General features: G+C 33.5%; 1 protein-coding gene across 1 annotated transcript in view; it reads right to left on the reverse strand.

The window, feature by feature from the left end:
• The window catches only part of Gmnc (geminin coiled-coil domain containing), a 40,665-nt gene extending 18,520 nt beyond the window's left edge, over positions 1-22,145 (reverse strand). Inside the window, exon 1 of the mRNA XM_040270212.2 lies at positions 21,967-22,145. Within this exon, the coding sequence (XP_040126146.2) occupies positions 21,967-21,993 (27 nt within the window). The 5' untranslated portion in view covers positions 21,994-22,145. The remainder of the gene's footprint in view (positions 1-21,966) is intronic.
• Between the last annotated feature and the right edge of the window lie 864 nt (positions 22,146-23,009).

The following is a 23,009-nucleotide window of genomic DNA, read 5'->3' on the forward strand; positions in this document are numbered from 1 at the left end:
AACATGGTTAAAGCTGAGTGCCTTGAAGAGTAATGACAGATTATATTTTGTATGTTCCTACTGTTTGTTGTTGGATTTGCATGGTGAGGGGTGATTGTGGTAGAAGGTAAATGTTCCATTTCATTCTTACCCCAAAACTCAAAAATGTTTTTAAAAATTATGCAAATCTGTATAAAAGTGGAAAAGTACTTTATATATAAGATTTTGTGGGGCTTTGACATCAAGGTGCAAAAAAAATACAAGAAAGCTTTGCTTAAATGTAGAAAATTAAATAGAGTGTGATTATAATCTTCAAATTAATACAAAATTGTTGAAGAGAGTAAATAGACCTAATCCCATTAGTTAGCACTAACCAACTGTAAAATTTTAGTATAAAATAAATAAGGGTATTTGTAATGCTCAGTAATGTGTAAAGATAGAATGTGCTATCCCATAAGAAGTGAACTCTTAGTTACTAGACAAGTTCACAGAGTAGATGGATTACTGAGACTATCCAGATGTTTTATTGCTTGTTCATACAGTGCTACTACCAGGAAAACACAGTCCTTAAAATTATTTCCAATGCAAAGAACTCGCAATTCAATGTAATTCTGAGATTAGACGTCTTTGTAATTAACTTGAATGCATGTTTAAAGATAGATATATATATATATATGAAATTATAATTATTATGAAATTATAATTGCTGAAATTTAGTAGAATAACAGTGATCAAGTAAACAGGATAAAGCAGCCGTGTGTGAGGAGGCTAGTGGCAGGGCTAAGTGACTGTAAATCCTCATTCCTGTGGAGTCTTTTCTCCATTTTATGAGTCACTGGAACCATAGCACTTTTCATGAAAAGATGGGAGCAGCATAATAAAAGAGACGATATATAGCATCCACCCCAGATATTAAGGGCTCGAGCTTTAGAGGCAAACAATGAAGATTTGGGAGTGCAAGACCTTCATAGATTATGTCACACTGGGTGGTAACTCTTTAGGGTCCAAGAAGAAGTTTAAAGTCACCAAGTTCAGCCTTATTTCTATATATATTTCTATTTCTAAGGTGTTCTGTTTATGCCTGTGGGGACTGCAGAGTGTGAGCACAGCCATATTTCCAGAAAATAAAAAAATAACATAGTGAATAGTGGATGTCAATATCCTCAGTCATATGTTAAATGTCATAAATATGTAAAATCCAAATATACGAGGAGAAGATGGGCTAAAAGGAGAGCAGTCAGAAGAGAAGGAAAATGTGAAGGCTACTTCAATGAAGTCTTTCTTTTATTGAGACTAAGGAACCACAAATGCAATAGTTTACTTTTACTCTGTGTGAAACGTCTCTGCCTTTATCCTTTTCTCCCACTTATCTAGCTTTTTAGCTTTTTCTTTGCAAGCATCAGCATGTAATATCCTTCTTGTCACTGTGGAAAATGACTCTGATCTTTCGAAAATGAATGTATTCAACAAGAAAAGTCTCATATGATCCTCAAGACCCTCAAGAATCACTTGTTTGTTATGTAAAATTGGAAACCAAAGAACCAAAATTAGAAGGACACAGATTTATGGCCAATAATAAAAGGCATTTTTAATGGAATTGTTAAAAAAAAAATGACTTTCCTTCAGGAGTAGTAGGATGTCCACCCCTGGAAGTGTTCCATCAAAAGTGATAAAGTGACTAATTTTTTAGAAAAACACATTCATTCCAAGACTCTCCTCTTCCATTTTATACTATGCTATGTAAGTACTGGGGATAAAACACTGAACAAAACAAATGTGATTCCTGCCTTAATGGTGTTTATATATTTTGGAGGAAATATTGCACACTTAGTTGTGTAAATGGAGACTTTGGTAAGTGAAATGGAAAGAGAATTTAGAACACTGTGGGCTTCTGCATCTATATTGCTACCCTCTTTGACCTGTGTTTAAACTGTTAAGGCTATATTGCTTGAGAAAATGACATTTTAGCCAAAACTTGAAGAAAAACAGTTCTACAGGTGAAGAGTAGAGGGAAGTATGCATCGGGAATGACAAAGAGCACATGCAAAGGCCCTGGTACACACGTGAGAAACAGATAACATGATGAGGCTGGAGAGACAGACTGAGTTGAGATCATTTAGGCATTATGCTAAGAGGAATTCAAAGACATGAAAGGGTCTTAATGAGGTAAGTGGAGTCATATTTATTTTCAAATCATCAATTACTTAGTGATATCATGACCTTCCAGATGCTTGAGTTTACAAAATTGAGTAAGATAATTTCTCCAATAAATTGTACCTTGGGCAATAATACAGGTCCCCGTGACTTTGTGCAGAACTACACTATTTTCTTTTTCATTGATCCTGTATTATTTCCAAAGTTTTAGACTCATGGATTCATCTGATTCCCCTTATCTCCTGAGCCCTCCCAAGAGAGTTTTGTGTTTTTATTTGTTTATGTTTTGTTTTGGGTTTTTTTTGTTTTGTTTTTGCCTCTGGGCTTATGTTTGAATTGTTATTTGTTACCCTAAAGTCAATTTTACTGATCATTTCTTCTTTGATTTTAAATATTCTATGATTCTATGAAATCTATCCTTTGACATTTTCAATTCAGATCTTATATATTTTTTCCCTTCCTCCTTTTCCTCCTCCACATCCTCCTCCTCCTTCTTTTTTTCCCTACTTATTTTCAGTACTTGCAACTGAATCCAGGGTCTTCCTTATGCTAACTGTATGCTCTACCATTGAGCAACATCTGCAGCACCACAATCTCATATTTTTCCTCTTTTAGAATTTCCATCTGGATTTTCTTGATATTTGCATTTTTCCACCAATATTTCTCATCTCTTTACTCATCACACCCACCTCTTAAGTCATTAAAGCATCTGTATCTTGTCTGTGTAATAGTATTTTTAAATTCTCTCCAATTTTAACATTTCCAACACTTCTGTATTTGTTTTTTCACACATTTTTTGTTGGTGCATTACAGTTGTATATAATGATGGGAGTTGTCGTTACATATTTATACATGACACAGTATAACAATATAAGTTGTCCAATATCACTCCCCAGCACTTCCTCCCTCCCTCCCTCCTCCCATACCTTAGTCATTTTCCTCCATTGATTTCCCTTTGACTTTTAGGAGATCCACACCAAGACTGTTAAATTTTTTAGCAAAAAGCTAGAACTATTAACTGGAACATTGAACTCCTGTCCAAACTTGTTATTAATCAATGTTATTCTTTAATGGATGATTAGAAATTTTAATAACTCTAGTAAACACTATTAGTCTCATTTTAAATAGGAAGTCAGTTTTTTTTCAAAACTGGCTACAGCAAGTAGAATAAAGCAAGTGAATCAGTAGAAGGAGAGGGTGGGGAACTGGAAGGTACTGAGGAATGATATGGATCAAATAAATATGTGTATATATGAATGTAACATAATTAATCCCACAATCATAATTCATTATAATATGCCAGTAAGAAATTTTAAAAAGACATACAAAATGGCTATAGCAGTATTTCGGTTCTCACATTTCTACAACCTTGCTATGCCCATTGACAGGTGGGGTCTATTTCCCTTCCTCTTGAACCTCACAAAGCTTTGTGACTAACCCAATCAAGAAGAATCTGGTAGACCCATGTGAATTTCTGCAGCTCATTCTTAAAGGTCACATGGCTTGTCTCTTTTTCTCTTTCTTTTACTTTTTTGAAATCTCAACCTTGGAGTCTAGCTACATCCTTAAGACAAAAGTAAGACCACAAGGAGAAGGTAACTGTGGATTGTTCCAGTTGACAGGCCCAGGTCTCATTTGCAACTAGTATTAAAACTCCAACAGAGAAGCCTCACATGATTTCAGGTAAGCCCTCTATCCTGACACTGAGGAGAGCAGAGCTTTCTTACCCAACCCTGACCTGCCCAAATTATAGCTCTGTATTTTATTTAATAAACACTGTCACTTCTTTAAGAGTTTCTTCACATTGCCCTAGTGACAATTCGGACAGGACAATTCTTTGTTGTAAAAGGTTAGTCTTACATTGTAGGGTGCTTAACAATACCCTAGGTCTAGAGTGTGGGTACTTGATACGCCCCATCAACCACCACTCTAAACTGGATACATCTCAGAAAATCGAAGAGAAAATATATACTTTTTTCATCTCACCAAGAATTGAAACAGAGTTCCCTAAAGAAGTGTGCCATCCCTGATAGACCAACCCAATGGTCCTTTAATTAAGGCAACAAGACCCCTCTCAGACCCTGTTCCATTCAAACCCTTTTATATTAGAATAGATGACAAATGATCAAAATATAGTTTTTATTGTCTCAGACCAAGTCTTTAATGAGAAAAAGTATTGGTATGTAGGTGGAGAAGGAGGAAGAGGAAGCAGCAAATTTTAGCCCTTTACTAAAAAAATCTGTTGCCATGTGGGCTATAGATGGCAGTCTTCTTAAGCCTTGATTTATTATGAAGCTCAGTTACCATATTGCTGTCATGCTCCATCTCAGTCCTCATTGTGTATTTTATTGACTTGACAAGTACTGTGTGGACAAGACAAGCAGAATGTCTGGGTTGCGGTACTAATTTGATATACTAACTTGTGTCAGGCACATAATTTGATAATCAAAAATTTTTCTCAAGAAGCAATTTAATTCATGTAAGAACCATTTCTTTAGGCCACTAGGTTTTGATGTCAGTTGTGATGCAGCACATGATAATTTGTTCCTCCCTTTCCTGTGGGACTTTTTAATAACAGCATTTTACAAAGAAATAGAAAGGTACTCCATAATTGTCTATGTAGTTTTTAGATTGTTCAAATTTCAAAAGAAACATATTAAAAGTTCTCATTGTAAATATATTTTCATCAAGTTTCCAAGGTACTAATAAGAACACTGGAACAACTTCAAAGCATTCTATTTTTGTTGATTTTGTAACATCATACATTGTCTAAAATATTATATTGACTACATAATATTACATAATATAGTCAACAATTCATATTCCTAATGAATGCTTAGATTATTTCCATACTTTTTTATTTCCATAAATATTATATAACAAAATATTTCTCCATATATATCCATAATGGTTATTTATTTAGTATAAGATTTTCAGGAGAATACTGAGTTAATTAAAGGTTTTATAATATTAACAGATGTTGGCAGACTTTATTTAAATTGGCTGCAATTTTAACCAGCACTATACAATTTCTTTCACTTATTTAGAACATTTTTATGGCCCTATAAGATTTTTCACATATTTTTATATAATGTATTATACAAATTATTATGTACATTGGTAAATTTATATATGCATATTTTATTTACATAATCAATTTCACTCTGCTAGTTTCTAAGTATTTTTGCTTGTGTGTTTACGCCCTATAAATGAGTCTAAAGATTTTTCATTTAAAGGTGACGGCAAGATAAAGAGAAAACTACCGATTTTTGAATGTGTGTCTTGTATCTAGATTCTTTTTTCCCATATTAACTTTGATAGATTTTTCTAGATCTCCTCAGTTGTACAAAATTATATTAAGAGAAGAAAGAAATGAAATTCTGTCTTCCAATACCAACACTAATTTGATCTTTACCCTACTGCTTTCAGGGCACCTCCAGCCAATATTGAAATCTAATCTTAAAAGCAGTCTTCTCTGTCCAATTTTTGACCTTAAAATGACATTGCTTTCAGCCTTTGCTATTTATCATTAATTATTTAAACATTTACTCTTTATAGCAATAATACTTATTGTGTGATTTGCAAATACCCAAGTATTAAATTTAAGTAGTTTCTTTTCAGTCTGTTTTTTATTTAGTGTTATTGTTAGGAATGGCTAAGTCTATTTTATCAAGTGCTTATTTGATTATCTCTATAGGTTTTTTGGTAGTGAATACTACTTTCTTGCCTTAATGCACCTGAAGTATCTTTTTTTTTTTAGATATTAGATAGAAATTGCCTGTGAATCTGTTTCTTCAAATTTTTCAAAGTGTACATTTAAAATTTTTCAATTTTTTTAGTCTTTTGTGGTATTTATTATTTCTCCCCTCCCCCCAAAAATCATACATTTCTTTTGATTTGCAAATGTGTTCCCTAAAATTTTGTACCACAACATTTATTTTTCTATTAATATCCTCTGTGGTTAAGTTTTATCTAATCTTGTGTATTTTACTCCCTTTCTTTTGACTTATAAGGAAGTCATCATTTTCAATGGAACTTCTAAAACAAAAATCTGTGATTTATTTATAATTTTTCTTTTCCTCAGTTGAAAATACATCTTATAATCATGCTAACTTTACAGGGTTATTAGGGTGAAGATTGAGTTAATTTTCATGAAGTACTTAGATTACTCAAATTTGAAAAGAAACATTAAAAGTTTTCATTTAATTACAGTCTCATCAAATTTGTACTAATTGGTGTTCTCACCTTTAATGTTTAGCTACTGTATAGTTTGTCATGCAGAAGTTGACAATTGCATAACTTCTTCACAAATGTCCCTTCTATCAATACATGGCTCCCTACTTTGCATTCATGTAGGTCTTTCAACCCTACAGTCAGCCTTCCGATACTAATGTTGTTACTCCTCTCTTTCTCTTTTGCACCTACTTTCAGATTTCATAGCTTCCTTTTAAAAAATTTAATTGATGTATGACAGCATACATTGCTGTATTTCCTTTCTGAATACCTCCCCTTTCTCTCCTCTACTCCCTCCTCACCTCCTTTCTCCATTCTACCACTCTCTCTTCTGTTTCCAAGTGGTTTCTTTTTCTTTCCTATTTTTCTTCACAGCTTCTGCATATAAGAGGAAATATGTGACCCTGACTTCCTGAGACTGGCTTCATTCTGATTCTTATAAATAGTAATGAACTATCATTTTCCAAACCTAGTTTAAGAACATAGACCTTTTTATGGATTATAGTTCACCCTCAATTTCTGTCATGATTGATAAACTATTTTGTGTCTTCATGTATGTTTTTATTTATTTGATTTTTTTTTGTTTTTAACATTTTTTGCATCTTGATCAACAATGACTCTTTCCAAGATCCAAAAAATAATCAGAATAATTACTCTGTATTTTCACTCAACAACTTATTTTTTCTGTAAAGTTAGCCATTTTTTCATAAGGCATGAACACAATATTTTCCTTTGATATCTTCTTGAGATCATAATGACAAAAAAATTTTACATACATGTGAATTGTTTAAAATTCATAAGGTCTTAATAATACCTTATGGAAATATTAATTTCAAAACAATTAACATATTAAAAGTGAATATAAATTTATTATATTTCATAGTTGACAAAAATATGTTGTAAATAGTCTCTCGTGTAGCAGAGATTTGTATAGATCTTTTTAAACTTAATATACTACTTTTTGAGCACTTTTAGCTTTACAGAAAAGTTGAGTGGAAAACACAGAATTTCTACAAGCTTATTTTCCCCATCCCCAATTTTTCCCTATTATTAGGATCTTTAATTAGGCAGCATTTGTTAAAACTGATAAGCCAAAATTGATATATTACTATTGCGTTCTATGATTTGCTGTAACCTGTGAGTTTCGGTCAATGCATGATGGCATATATCCACCTTTAGAGTATCACTCAGAATAATTTCACTGCTCAAAAATCCCTTTGCTTTGCATTTTTTTCTTTCATTAACTATATATATATATATATATATATATATATATATATATATATGGCTTAGTTTTAACTTTACTATATCTTTTTCCCCTTTCAATTCTTATTCTGTGAGTTTGATACAGTTGGAATATGCTCCATATTATTACCTTGTTAATTTGGAAATCATACTATATTTTTTAATTACTTAAAGAATTTTTCTTCCTGGTGCTCATACTTAGACATGTGTCTCTTTATTGATAATTGACTAAAAGAAAATAATGTTAATAATATTTATGGAGTATATGTTATGTACCTGTCAAGTATTAATAATAATCTATAGTATATAATTAGGTCCTCACAACATTCTTTTAAGTAGGCATAATCTGTCCAGGGAAATTAAGGCATTTACCCAGTGCTATGCAAATAGTAAGAAATGGATTCAGTATTTTCTAGTTGAACCAAAGTTTCAAAACTCCACTTTTATATATTACCTTATAGACTCAATTATTTATCTTGAAAAAGTATACTATTTCTTTATTGTTTCTTTCCATTTAGATAAGACAATATTTTAAAATTATTTTCACCTCCCTTCTCTCATTTGCCTCTCCCAAGAGATCTTTGAAATGATTTTGTACTCTATTTCAACACCACTTATTCCAAGATTTTTCAGATATAATTTATAATTTTGAGTTCTGGACTATTTTTCTCAACCAATTCTTTATCATATAAAAAATCAAACTGGAGTATCATTTTTCTAGTATTAAATAAAATTATGAGTATAATTACATGTTGTTGAAGCTATCTATAGTTACACAGCATAAATGAGTATATGTCTGTAAAGAATTTGGTGACAGTTATAAGGAATAGTTACATGTTAGTACCTAAATAGGTATTAACTATTCATTATGCTAGGAGAACATGTTACAAGGAAACATTAAAAATTAATATATAAATTTAAGCAAAAGTATTTATTATAGCATTAATCTATAAAAAACATTTAATATATCTAAAGTTGAATCATGAGCTAAATGGTGAGGGGGCATGGGGCAGAAAAGATTATGGAATGAGATGGACATCATTACCCTATGTACATGTGTGACTGCACATATGGTGTGATGATACATTATATACAACCAGAGAAATGAACAGTTGTGTTGCAATTGTGTACAATGAATCAAAATGCATTCTGCTGTCATATATTCCTGGTTAAAATAAAAATAATAATTTTTTAAAAAGAACTAAATGGTTAGTTAACATATATAACTATGAAGAAATTGTATCCATCCATTAAAAATAGTATACAAATTACACAATCTAGAAAACTCTTAAATGACATAAAGAATATAAGAATGCAAAACTAATCTGATAGAAGTTATATGTATATATATTTATGAATATATGTGTATGTGTATACACACACACACACACACACACACACATACACAGACATCAGAATGATTCTGTCTGACCTTAGGGATAATGGATAATTTAAAATTTAAATTTAATAAATAAAATTTAATAAATAAAATTACTTTTATTTCATTAATTTCTAAAAATTTTATGATTCTTATTTATTAATTTACAATCAGAAGTCTTCTACCCTACTCTTTTATTATCTTTCAACCTATATCTCTATATCTCACATTTTCATATCACTGTTTCATTTTGTATTCATTTATTTGACTAGATTTATATTCTTTACTATGAAATAGGATTTCTTCTGAAACAGCTAGAACCATACTGCCCTCTGTGGGACTTTGGTTGATTCACAATTTTCTTTTCTTTTTAAAAAAGAGTGGAGCAGAGGTTGCACAATGTATTTAGTTACATAAAAGAAACATATGGGGGCTGGGGATGTGGCTCAAGCGGTAATGCACTTGCCTGGCACATGCGGGGCACTGGGTTTGATCCTCAGCACCACATACAAACAAAGATGTCGTGTCTGCCGAAAACTAAAAAATAAATATTAAAAACTCTCTCTTCTCTCTCTCTCTCTCTCTCTCTCTCTCTCTCTCTCTCTCTCTCTCTCTCTCGCTTTCTCTTAAAAAAAAAAAAAGAAACATATGGGTAAGGTGCATATGTAAAAGGAATATATGCTAAAATGGCCAACAGAGTCACATGGAGCACTGAATTAGTGCTACTGGTCTAGTAATATTCAACCCACTTGAATTTGATTTATAACACACATACCTGGTAGAAATGAAACCTGAAGTTCACAGAAAATGACAAAGAAGAGTTTTGTGATTTAAATAAGTTCAGCTCTTTTAAGCATTGACTGCAGTGTAGCTAATCAATACTTTGGAAAATAAACAGAAAAAAATCATTAGCTGTAGATAAATGTGGTGTCAGTTAAATGCTAACAGTTATTTGGTATCAGCTATTTTGCAAAGGCTGAGTATTCTTGGGCTCAATACATGGACCTCCTGTAGATACACAGGGAGATTTGTTTAATATCAGAAGTGGAAGAAACATTTCAGACCCTTGGAGTAATTCTCTCAGAGAGCAACTGAGTAGAAGAGAAATTCTGGAACTTCTCCAGGCTCACACTTGAGAACTTAGCAGAGTTCTTTCTTGAAGGAATTCTACAAATTTCTGGACCAGCGGTCTCTTTGCATTTCACAGAATTAACTTTGCTCCGCCTCAGGGTAACCTGATGTCTACCTGTTCATTTCCATGACTCCTTACTCAGACTTCTGCTGAGTCCTCATTACTTCTTTTCTATCAGAGTTCTCCTTTCCTCTTCTGCTTCCTCTTCAGTGTTGCCTCTAGCTTGTTTAGATGCTAAATTAGTCAAATTCAAGAACCCACTGAAAGGTTCTGGGATTTAAAGATGATACTTAGATCTTTCTATTCAAACTTACAATGAACTATAAATACTGAGTAGATCACATAAAATATGTTTGCCTGTAGGTACTGACTTAAGAAAATCTGGACAGAATGTAGAGAGAATTTGGATTTTAGAGAAGTTTCTGGCTTAAACTGTAGCTCTCTCTCCCATTAGAAGTGAGTATGAGTAAATTGCTAAATCTTTCTGGGCACTGATTTCTTTATCTGTAAATATTACTACATACTTTGCACAGTTGTGGTAAAGAATAGATTAAATAATATATGTAAATAGACCACTACATAATTCCTGGTGTTTTGTAGTCACTTGAAACATAGTTCCAAAAATAATCAAATATTTAATAAGAACCAAGAACTTATCTATCATACATTTAACTTATCGAAAGCTTATCGAGAACTGATTTCATAATAAACAAAAATAGTTTGCCTTGTACTCTTATAGGTATCTTCTGGTGCCCTAAAATTCTAAATTTGAAATAGTTCTATTAACCAATATTTCCTTCATGATTAATTCTTTCTGTGCCTTATTTTAGAAATCTTCAGTTACTCCAAGAAAGATAGTCACCTGCTTTTTCTTCTGAGGTTTGTTATTGTTTTACTTTGTGCATTAGTGTCTGTGGTTCATCTAGTCTGTGGTTCATCTAGGTATGAGTTTTATATTGTTTGGTGTAGATGCTAAGTTTCATCTTCCCATGCATCTTTTCCCTTATAGAGGATTCTTAATGAAATAGATGTTCATTTTCTCTACTGCTTGACAGTGTCACCATTGTTATAAGGCAGATGATCATATATTTGAGTCTACTTTGTGCATCCTATTCTGTTCTGTTCATTTCATTTGATAGTTTTCTCCAATACCATGCAGTCATACTCAGTATGGTTTTATATTAAGTATTAAAATCTTATCATTTTCTTGAGCATCATTTTCAGTTTTAGCCTGTCCATTTTCACCAAAGCCTTATGGGTTTTAGTTGGAATTATAGTACATTTATATATCATCTTTGGAAGAATTAATATCTCAAACATTGAGTTTTATAACCATGAGTTTAGTTATTCCAAATGCAAAAAAAATAATAAATAGATATCTACCCTCAGAGACAAAAGTATAAAAGATTCAACATCAAGGCAAGGAATAGAGATCATATACTACAGGAAGAGAGACTAAGTGATGATAAGAAGTTGTGGAAGGTTTTCTGTGACACATATTTTGGTAAAGAATTGAGGAAATATTCACTTGATAATTTCAATTTTTCTCCATAAAGTGGAAAACAATAGATCCATTGAGGGACAAAAGTAGGGCTTGTAGACTGCTATGAAGTTTGAAATTGTCACAGAGGAAAGAAAAAGAGAGAATGGACCATCAGCTCTAATAGTTCAAATGAAGAGAAAGCCTGTGGATGTGGTAACTGAATTATGTGATCAGAATCATAGAGGTAAAGAGAGAAAAGAAGATGATCAGGGTTGACCTGTGTTTTAGGATCTGCTGAGAAGTTTTAAAGAAACTTCAATGGAGAGAAAGATTTGAAGGCTTTTGTAAAGGAGTAGTAGAATGCTGGGTAAAAAAGGAAAGAAATTTCAAAAGGGTTGCAAGAATCAGGGGAAATGAAATAGTCAAGTGAGAAAATTACTGGATGGTGGCTTACCGCCGGATAGTGGGACAGGGTAGACTTGTGAATGGAATCCCAAAGTTCCTAAGATGTCTTTAGATCCCTTCCTCTTGGATACAGTGTAGGATTCACTGGACTGCGGGCCCTCTTAGGAGTGGTGGAATACTCCTGGGTAGTATGGTGAATGGGGAAAGAAAAAGGGAATGTGGCCAAGTGTTAAAACTAGCAACACTACTTTGTATAATTAGAGCTTTTATAGATTGCCTTGGAGAACAGCTCTAATACATATAGAAAATCACAAGTGGAACTTAGATCTCCTTTTGTGTCCAGTTTTCTATCACTACTATGGTTCACCCAATTTACATCAATGCATTCACTATTAAGTATCCAATTTCTTGAATCAATCAATTTCAGGTTCATTGGTTGGAAAATATTTACAACAGTTAGAACATTGCCATCATTTTAAGTTTAACAGCATCTCCATTAGTTTTATGAAACTTTTCTAAGTATAGCACTTTGAGGAACAATTAAATGTCTCAAAAAAATCAGGATGGGGATGTAGCTCAGTGATAGAGTACCTGCATAGCATGCATGAGACCCTGAGTTTGATTTCCAACAGTTCAAATGAAATAAAATACAAAGAACAATGAAACATCTAACATCATTTATACTCCTTTAAATATAAAAACGTCTTGAAGGAAATGATGAAGAAATTTTATGAGAATGCTGTAATGCTTTGGCCATTTCCCAGGCTGGTGGCCCAACAGGAATGCCCCAGGGATGAAGGGGTCTTGTAAAAATTCAATGAGATGATGCTTGTAAAAAACACTAAGAAGAGTGCATTTCGAAAATTTGGTTCTCAATATATTTTAGCTTATTAGGTATTTGAACCTTCATTTATAATGAAAGTCATGAAAAATTGATGAGAAAGAATATTTGATTTCTATGAAGTCTTCTCACTTTTAAAAAGTGACCTCATAGAAATTTATTTTCAAATCCCTTACCATTCCTGTCTGGCACAGAACTGTTCAATTAATGACTGAACAAGTTAGTCTTGAGGAGTTTTGTGATTCCTTCCTTTGAACAACATAAATGCAGGAATTCTCATCCACTTACTTATTCCCCAGCATTCTCAGCACCTTCTTAATTCAATGCTCACCCTGTGTTATTCCATAGAGAGCTTTTTGTCTAAAGCATTTTTTGTCTGTCTCATCTCCTACACTGGTATTGAGAATGAAGAGTTGTTCAGGTATCAGGTATCCTTAACGCCTGGCAGCATGTACTTTCGTACCAAATCTCCACTGCCCTTCAGCTCCACATTCTACAATCGCTAACATGACTAAAGGCTGATAGTCGAAATATGACTCAAATAATATGTCCCCCTCTTTCCTTTCTACTTTTGGGTTTTCCCCATCAGACTATGAACTCTTCAATGCATGTCTTATCTGTATGGCAAATTCCCAAATTCAATACTTGTGAAAAAGAAATAGCTGAACATTTTTCACAAACTATTTCTTAACAATGCTATGCAAATAAAAGTCACACAGTTAAATTAACTAGGCTGTTTGGATTTGTGTCTTTTGAGAGAGATAGTACTTAAAGCTTTTTTTTTCCAGAGAGTATTGCTTTTTATGCATTCTGGGGGAAGGAAGGGAGACAGAAATTTATGCACTGCATTTAAGGATAATATATCATGATGTTTTAACCAATATCTCCAGTGCTACTCTGTTACCATGAACTAGAGTTGGGTGAGAAATCAAGGTTTATTGCTCTGAAATGAAAACTTCATATTCTGCATTGCTGGTAATGTAATTTCTTTTGATATAGATAAAAAGAATAACGGTATAAGAGTTAAATAACAGATTTTAATAAGTGGGGAATTTGTAGCTAAACTTCATTAATAACCTTGAAAACTACAAATAAAATACATACTTTTGTACATGCTCATTTTACAAGTCTGTTTCTGATCTATCAGTATCCTCTCAAGCATCACAAATCCAATCAATCCTTTAATTACCCTGTCTCTGAGTTCCTATTACTGTGGACCCCTAACATTTTCCCCTTTCTGTTTCCTCCTTTATCTCAATGACTCTTCCCTTATATCTATAATTCTTCTCTCATTTAGAAAACCCTCATATCCTCCAAATTCCGTGTTTTTATTGTATTCTGGACCTGTTAGCCCCAAATCCAAGTCCACAGAGCACAGTGGAATGTTCTGTTAACTAGTAGTAGGGGAAATCAAGTCCTATTGCTTGACCTACCACTAACCTACTTCAAACCTTAGAAAAAAAGCCTTCTTGCTGGACCTTCAGTCTTGCCATTTTCTGGATGGAATAGGTGTTGGAGTTGAAGATCTCTATAGACTTTTTTAGCAGGACAAAGAATTCTTGTCTTTTTCTTTTGAGCAAATCCTTTGTTGAGGAGCTATTGCATCCTTAAGACACTAGAGGGGGCTCCTGAGGGCTTTTCTAGCATTTCACAGAATAAAGAAAAGGTTGAATCTCTCTTGATGACAGTGTACATTTTTAAACACAAATTCTAATTAAGAAGTGTGATTTCACTTTTTTTCATTTAATGTAAATTTATTTTATTTTTTTAAAAGAGAGAGAGAGAGAGAGAGAGAGAGAGAGAGAGAGAGAGAGAGAGAGAGAGAGAGAGAGGAGAATTTTAATATTTAGTTTTTAGTTATGGGCGGACACAACATCTTTGTATGTGGTGCTAAGGATAGAACCCGGGCAGCACACATGCCAGGCGAGCGCACTACTGCTTGAGCCACATCCCCAGCCCCTAATGTAAATTTAATAAACCTATCATTTATATTATTTATGACTTGTAGTATGGGGCTAGTTTAATTTAATGCCAACCAATCCTAGAATTTTTCCATCCTCTGTTTACATTTATGAAAACGTGGGGAAGCACTTCTAGAAATTGATGGAAGAGAAGTCTATTTATGAGATTAGTATTCTGAAGGTGATTTTTCTCAACTGAAAACTCATTGCTTAATAATATGGTTAAAGGAGAGTTGTGGTGGTCCTTTGTGAGGAATCTCTTTCAGAAAAGGAAACAAATACAATTTGATGAAGACCCATTTTACAATAAACTTATGAATTCATCTCTTAAATTCCATGGCAATCAGGTTCAGGAAGTTTTGTAAAGAATACACAATGATTTTTTTTTCATCATCCTCAGAGTGATGCAGGTTGAGATGAATGATTAGTTTGCATTCTTAAATTATTACATAGTCCAACATATTTCTAATGAAGAAGGGTCCAAGTTACTTGGATTCTTTGCTTCTTTTTTGCACTATTTGATTATTCATTTTGGAATCTGTTACTTATTATCATTGATAGTCTTACATTTAAGTACATTTTTGGAGTTGAAATTTTGTTCTCTCGTGGGCTTGAAACCCTGGAAAGCTTTTAATCTGGTATCGTATTATTCTTTTCATTATTTATTTATTTACATTCTCTTTCATTTATGGCATTTTTAACACACAGTGTTAGTAAGTATCTGTCAAACCTCCATTTCTTTATTTAGCTCCATGCATTCCATTAACCACTCAATCCTTTCAGTTTATTTTAATTTCATGCTAAATATTTTTACAACCATAATTGCAAATTGATTTTTTTGCGGGGGGGGGGGGGGTACTAGGGGTTGAACCCAAGGACACTCAACCACTGAGCCACATTCCCAGCCCAATGCAGGGTCGTGATAAATTGCTGAAGCTGGCCTTCAACCTGTAATCCTCCTGCCTCAGTCTCCTGAGTTGCTAAGATTACAGGCGTGTGCCACCACACCTGGCTCCTGATCTTGTATTCTTCTTGTATTCTAGCGTCTTCCCTTATATAGTATAATATTTAAATCCATACATTTTAAACAGTACTTCCTCTGTTCCAATACCTCTGTTCTTTCCAGTTGACACATAGTCCAATTGTTCTCTGCCAGAGTGTTCAAGCTCCTCAAAAGGCTCAAGGAATTTTACTGTGAATTAATCTTCATTCTGTGAGACCATCAGCTGCCTTTTGAGACAAGGATTACTAGGTTGGTACAGATGTTATTTTGATTCAGTGACAAAGTGGTACTCTGTACTTGTTCTATTTCTTGGCCTTTTCTGACCTACCAAAAGTTTATTATGGCAACATCAGCCAGAAACTCACATTTGGATAATGCCAATATAAAGATGAGAAGCCAACTAACTTAACTGATGATATTGTATTTTTTATGCAAGTGTGGAAAATATGCTAACATTTAACATTTTCTCTCTTCTTCTCTCTTGTTATTATTTTCAAAAACCTTTTCCTTTAGTTTGGAGCAATATTTTAATCATTCTGAAATCCAAATAACCTATGTATTACTGGGTGTTAGTGAAACAGATAAGCTATTTTAAAGCAGTTAATAATGAATGTATAATAAAGTATAATCAATATTTTATGAAAGGGAAAATGCTACATACGTTTAAACTACTCAAATTTAACATATCATAATTTCAGTGTGGCTATATGGTAGGTAAAATTACAGGTTGGGTAAAAGAATACCAAAAGAAAACTGAGAAGACCTGGATTTAAATCCTGGATCTACATCTTAAGAGTTTCACCTTGGTCGAGTATCAAGGTCTTTGGACTCCCATTTTTATATTAATAAAATACAAATCTTAATTTATCTCTTCTTCTCTGAAATAACCTGCCAAAGGAATATGCACACATATAAAAAGAATATGTTAATAAGTAATGTGTGTGTGGGGGGTATGTGTATGTGGGAGTTAAGTTGGGTGTTTATTTGAAAATCTCCAATGCAGGATTCCTCTGGTATAATATGTTGGAGTGATATACTTACCTGATTGTTCAAATGAGATATCTTCCTTTGAATCTGGAGTGGCTAGTATTTTTGGATCAAACTCCAAGTCTATTAACTCAATAGTTATATAAACGAATTAAATAACCCTTGCCTTGTAGCACACAGATGGGACCAAGAATGAAGTAGGGGGCTGCATGCAAGGGTGGACTCTGACAGCTGTGTGGCTACCTGTGCTCTGGACAGAGAAGGAAGCACCAAGAAAACTGTAGCACCTGAGTGCAAAAGTAAAATATAAATAAATAAACAGAAAGCACAGCATTTCCCTGCTTCATATATAAATGGAACTTTTTCTACTAGCAAAGTACAAACCAATAGACTCCCATTCAGAACAGTCAAAAGATTATCCTGTGTTTCTGTGGGCAGAAACCTTATTGGTTAATAAGGGAATACAGAAAGAATGGTAGACAGAAAATGTCTGTCCCTCTTTATGGATTAAGGCATATTTGTGAAAAGAAGATAATTTTTTTCCTTCTACAATAGTGATGATTGACCATGTGAAAGGTGCTGGACAAATTATAAATTGCAAACAAAACTGAATCATTCATTGATATGTTTATTAAAGGACACATTTGTTTAAAGCATGTTGTGTTCCAGATGGAAATTACAAATTTTTCAGAGTTTATTTTCTATGAGATGCCTATCACCCTTGTTGGAGCATGGTAGGCACTCAATACATGGAAGTTTGTTATTTTTATTTCTACCAGTCTTAGTGTATTGACAGTGCCTTTCAATCTTATCAGCAGAAAATGTATGCTTCATAGAACTACCTGCCGTATCAAAATCCCTGTAAGTATTATTAATAATGGTTTTAATGGGGATTACAGTTTGGATATCATAGTTTAAGAATTCAGTTTTCTCATCATGATTCCCTTTTCTTCAAATAGTCCAGTCTCTTGTCTTACCAGGTATCACATGCCTCTTTTTCTCCTCAGTCTTCTCCTGTGGCTTCAGAATCCCCTTTATCAACTCTTATTCTTCCTAAAGACCATGGGAATTGCTCAAGGTTTTAGCCTTGTTCTTTTCCTTATGCTGCAGATGTTTCATGGCCAAGTTGATCCACTGTCATAATTTCAATTACTTTCTATATCTTGATGGTTCACAATTTGTATACTTAGCCTAAACTTTTCTATTTTAAGGAAAGGTCATTATATTTATATATTCTTGTAATCCCCTTCTTTTCTCTCACAGGCAACACAGGCAACAATTGCCTCAAACTATTGTCATTAACAATGAAGTTAAGTGGATGACTGAAAACCAAATGGATTCTTAATATATTATAGAAAATTAAATTCTAAACCTATGATTATCAAAGTTAAATTGGTATAGTTGCTTATCACCCTTGTTGTATCATGGCAAGCACTCAACACATGACATAATCTCTGCCTTTGTTCTCAGTCTTCGTATCAGTAATGGCAATGCCACCACCCTATGGCCATACTTCACTGCTCTCTCACTATCACCTTCCTCATAGAGGAAGTCTTAATCTGAAAAATTTGTCCTTTGTTCTCTGATTATTTCCTTCCCCACCTTATCACCATACTCTTAGCTTTCATAAATTTTTGTCTTGGGCTATTCTTATAGGAAACATCACTTAAATTATTGCATAATTCAGAGATTAGTAAGTAGTATCTGATAATTTACTGACCTCTTAATGAAGTTTCAATAATGTAAAACAAAGTGAATACAAGTGAAAAAATTAAAAATCAATGTTAAAATGCCTAAGAAATTAACATGTTAAAGAAAACTACATTGAGTGTCATAAAATGTTTAGAAATATATAAAATGAAGATTTGTATAAAAATTCATGCAAAATGAATTTATAATGGTGACTTATGAACTTCAAAAAATACTAGTTAACAATAAAAGTCAAATATCAATTATTAATCTGAGAAACTAGGAGAAAAAATGGGATTTAAAAATCGGTAAAAAATGAAACAATAGTGAAAGAATGGGAATAATTGCAAATGGAACTGAAAAAATATGTAACTAATAAATGAACTTATTTAATTACTTTTCAATGAGGCTATCAAATAGCCACACATACAAATCATTTGTTTATGAGGGGAAAAAGGTTAAATATTAAAAATAAGAAGACAGTCATCATATTAATCAGTAAATATTAAAATTTAATGAATTTAGTACTGTAGGTGATTTTGATCAATCTTATAGATGAAAAATCTCAAGATAAACTAATAAATAAAATATTATGAGAATACTTTAACAAACTGAATCATTGAAATTCTTCCTCCAAAGTATAAACTGGGATTACATGTTTGTATAAATTAGTTTTTAATCAAACTTTCAAATAATAATCTTAATTTGTTGTTGAGAATAAGGGCACAGAAACAAAGAAACATGTCTCAATTTATTTCATAACCTTGTGGAAACTTCATATCAAAATTTGAAAAGCAGCTTTTTGAAGTTTCTCTGCTGTTTGAGTTTACTTGTATTGTTAACTATTTTCTTCACACTTGACCTCTTATCTCCACAAGACGTTTTTTACTTTCTCTTGTTCTCTAAAATTTTATTATCTTGTAGATTCTCTTATCTGACTCTTTTCCTAACACTCTTCCTGTGTTCTCATCCTTGACTTCTTTCCCTGGGCCCCTTTATTTTGGGAGTATAATACACTGGGCTTGACCTGTTGTTTCTGGATTCACATTCTCTGCCTCAGAAAGCCCAGCATTTCCCCTGTATACACTCCTGGGCATTGCACTGATAACTCTCAAACTACTGATATTCTTTCTCTCTCTTTTCCTCCTCCTCTCTCTCTCCCTCCCTTCCTATCTCTCTCCCTCTCTCTGTACCAGGGATTGAACCCAGGGGTGCTTAACCACTGAGCCACATCCCCAGCCCTTTTTAATATTTTATTTATAGGAAGGGTCTTGCTAAGTTGCTTAGGGCCTTGCTAAATTGCTAAGGCTGGCTTTGAAACTGTGATCCTCCTGCTTCAGCCTCTCAATCCCCTGGGATTATAGGTGTGTGCCTCCATGCTGGCCTCCAAACTGATGTCCTCCCTCTGATCATCAGGGCTCTATCCTGCCAGGGGGTCATTCCTATTGCGCAAATCACTCCTCAGATCCAGTTTAAAACTACACTCATCATTTTCCAAATCGAAAAAACTGAGCTCTGCCCTCCTTGCCTTCACATCATTTTGCCACTCTTTTTTTTTTCAACAAAATTGAGGCATTATTGTCTTGCATTTCCCTCTTTCATTGTCTGCAACCATCTGAGTCAGTCTTTAATATATCTAATGTTGTCTCTCTATCTAGTTCCATTCACACTGTCTTGACCAGGTGCTCAGCACTAACTTGGAACCCACCTCTTCAACATGCATCTTGTTTTCTTCCAATCTGCACTGCACATTGCTGCTCAGTTTTTTGTTAAGTGTTCTGTTCATCATATTAGATCACCATGATCTGTTGTTCAGTGGTTCACTATTATTTCAGTATGCCTAAATATTTTAAGACTCCTCAAAATCAATTTTCAATATCTAATCAACATTGCTTCCTATTTCCAATCTGCATATCTTCATATTCCTTAAGTAGAATACTTGCTAAAAGTTAAATCTCATTTTAAAAGTTAATCACATTGAAAGCTAAATAAAGACCTCCTACTATGGAATTGTAAATAAAACCCTTGGCTATGAAAATGAGACTGCATTTTTTTAGTTGAATCAGGCTTTATTTTAATTAAAATGTCATATTTGAAAATTTGGAGAGATTAAACTGGAGAAATAAATGTATTAATCTGTGGGCATTTTTTATCAGATTGTTCTTGTTATAAATAAGCGTTATTTGCTTAGTAACAATTAAGTTATAAAATATATGTATTTTTTTTAGTATGACATTTGTCTGTGAAAGCAGGCATGTGGCTGTGATTGTTAACTGATTTGTCCCATAGAGGATAGGGAAGACGCTTGACATAGCTTGTATAACATTATTGTAAAGGGAGTTATTAAGAAAATTACCTGTAACTTGTACCAATCTGTGGTTTCTGCATTTTCCCTTTGACTTATGTTTTCTAATTCCCTGGTCCCAAGCCATATCAGTTATTTCTTAATTCACTTTAAGCCACATGTCATTCTGACAAGACCCCTGAGTACATTGCCAACCTCAATGGTTATTTAATATAATAGCAGAGATTATGTAATTGACAATGAAATTAGATCTCAAGCTGATACTAAACTCGTAAGGAACAGTAACCTAGGTTTGTTGGATATTTAAATCTTGAGCTTTTCTGCCCTAATCTTTGCATTGTCCAAAATTTTTAGATTGCTTCACAAGAGGTTTTCCTCTGAGCAAAAATATGAATTACAACAACAAAATCATAATCGTCTATGATTAGTATTATTTAAAATAATGAGCTGTTATCTTAATCTTATTTATAATTATTTTCACATGCATTCTTTAATCTTCTTTTATTAGTTAAAATTTTCTGTTTACTTCCATACTTATATCCACACTTTTGGGCTCACAAGGGTGCTGTGTGAATATCATTGTTTTCAGTCCTAACTTTTATAATAGTTTATGAGTCTACATGAAGGATTTTCATGGCTCTAATATTTTTTTCATTCCAACTTTAGTAGTTATATAAATGCATATTTGCATATATTACAAATTTAAAATAAAGAACTTGGAATATTTAAGTTACAGAAAATACATCCTTATTTTTTCAAGTTTCAAAAGTTATTCCCTGTAATCTTACTAGCTGTAAAATGAGAAATGACACTGTCAAATTCTGATTACTAAAATTCAGGATCATGATATGCTTTTAGAATTACTTTCACTCATTGAAGCAAATGAATTTATTAGAGCATCTCTACTACTATTTTATTCAAAGTAGAGTAATTCATCACTGCTTCTCATTTAAATAAACATATTTAATGAAAGCACATATTTTTAAATACTTGCTAGACATTTCTTCTTTAGTCAATGGGAACAAAAAAATACTACAGAGTTCTCATTACCTTATAGCTTTTTGCAAAATATTGTTTGCCAACTTTTTCCCATAAAGAAAACCCATACAATCAAACATGTATAGGCTCAGAGAGGAGATTGCAAATTTAATTTCACATATAGAACTCTTACCTTGAGATGAGATTTCTTAGCCAGCATCGTACACTGCTGTTTCTAACATTAATTTCTCATTGCCGGGTAACCTCACTATTACCTAAAAATGTGTTCCCCTGGCTCATAAACAATTATATCATCAGTCCCCTCTGTGTGTAACAAGAGACCTTAACCACAGAACTGGGAAATAAAAGGAAGAATTATGCCAGAAGTAACAACGGTGCCAGGAACCTGCTTTGCAGTGATTGGCTGGTTAGGGCCAACCAGTTGAGTTTCATTCAGCAGACTTTTTGAGTTAACCTATGAGCATTTTTTTTTTTCATTTTCTCTATTTTTCTTTTCTGAGGTCTGCTTTGATTTCATGCTGGCTTTTTAAATTGAGGATAAAGTTAATTCACTTAACAATGCCACAGCTGGAATTAAGTATGCTTCTTCTCCTACTGCTGAGGGGAGGGGCTGGTGCTGGTTGGAGGTGTCTTATTGGATGCCCAACACCCTTGAGGGCTGTTGCTGAATCAGTGGTGCCTCTAGCGACAGGCAAGAAGTTAACTAATTACGAACATATGGTTTGGCAGACACCTTGTTAGCTTGCTGCTGTAGGTGTTTGGAAGGAGGTGAAGGGGAAAGTTTGAGGTAGAAGGTGTGGTTAAAAGTCCCACTGATAAGCCTGGGGGAGATTTGATTGATCCTAATCTATTCTTTTTGTCAGGAATCAGCATGCTTCTGGCAGCAACAGCTTGGTAATAACAGAGATTTGTGGCCCTTAAGCTCTTGTGGTGATAGCCGGCACAAGGCACAGGCACAGGACCAGACCAGTCAACTGGCTCCTTAAAAGGCCCCCATTTAATTGGCCACAATAGTGGGAAAAGAAATGAGATGTTAGGTCAAGGTACAACACATGGTCTACCTGAAATGGCTCACAATGATCTGAGGCACAGATGTCACCCCTTATTGGTGTGATTGCCATCAGAGGAATAAGAGAACACTTGAGAACAGGACTGCAGGGAAAGTCTTTAGCAAAAAGCCCTACAAGTGCACTATTAGCTCAAATTACCTAGAGA

This window comes from Ictidomys tridecemlineatus, chromosome 3 (assembly GCF_052094955.1).
Source record: "Ictidomys tridecemlineatus isolate mIctTri1 chromosome 3, mIctTri1.hap1, whole genome shotgun sequence".
Taxonomy (NCBI): domain Eukaryota; kingdom Metazoa; phylum Chordata; class Mammalia; order Rodentia; family Sciuridae; genus Ictidomys; species Ictidomys tridecemlineatus.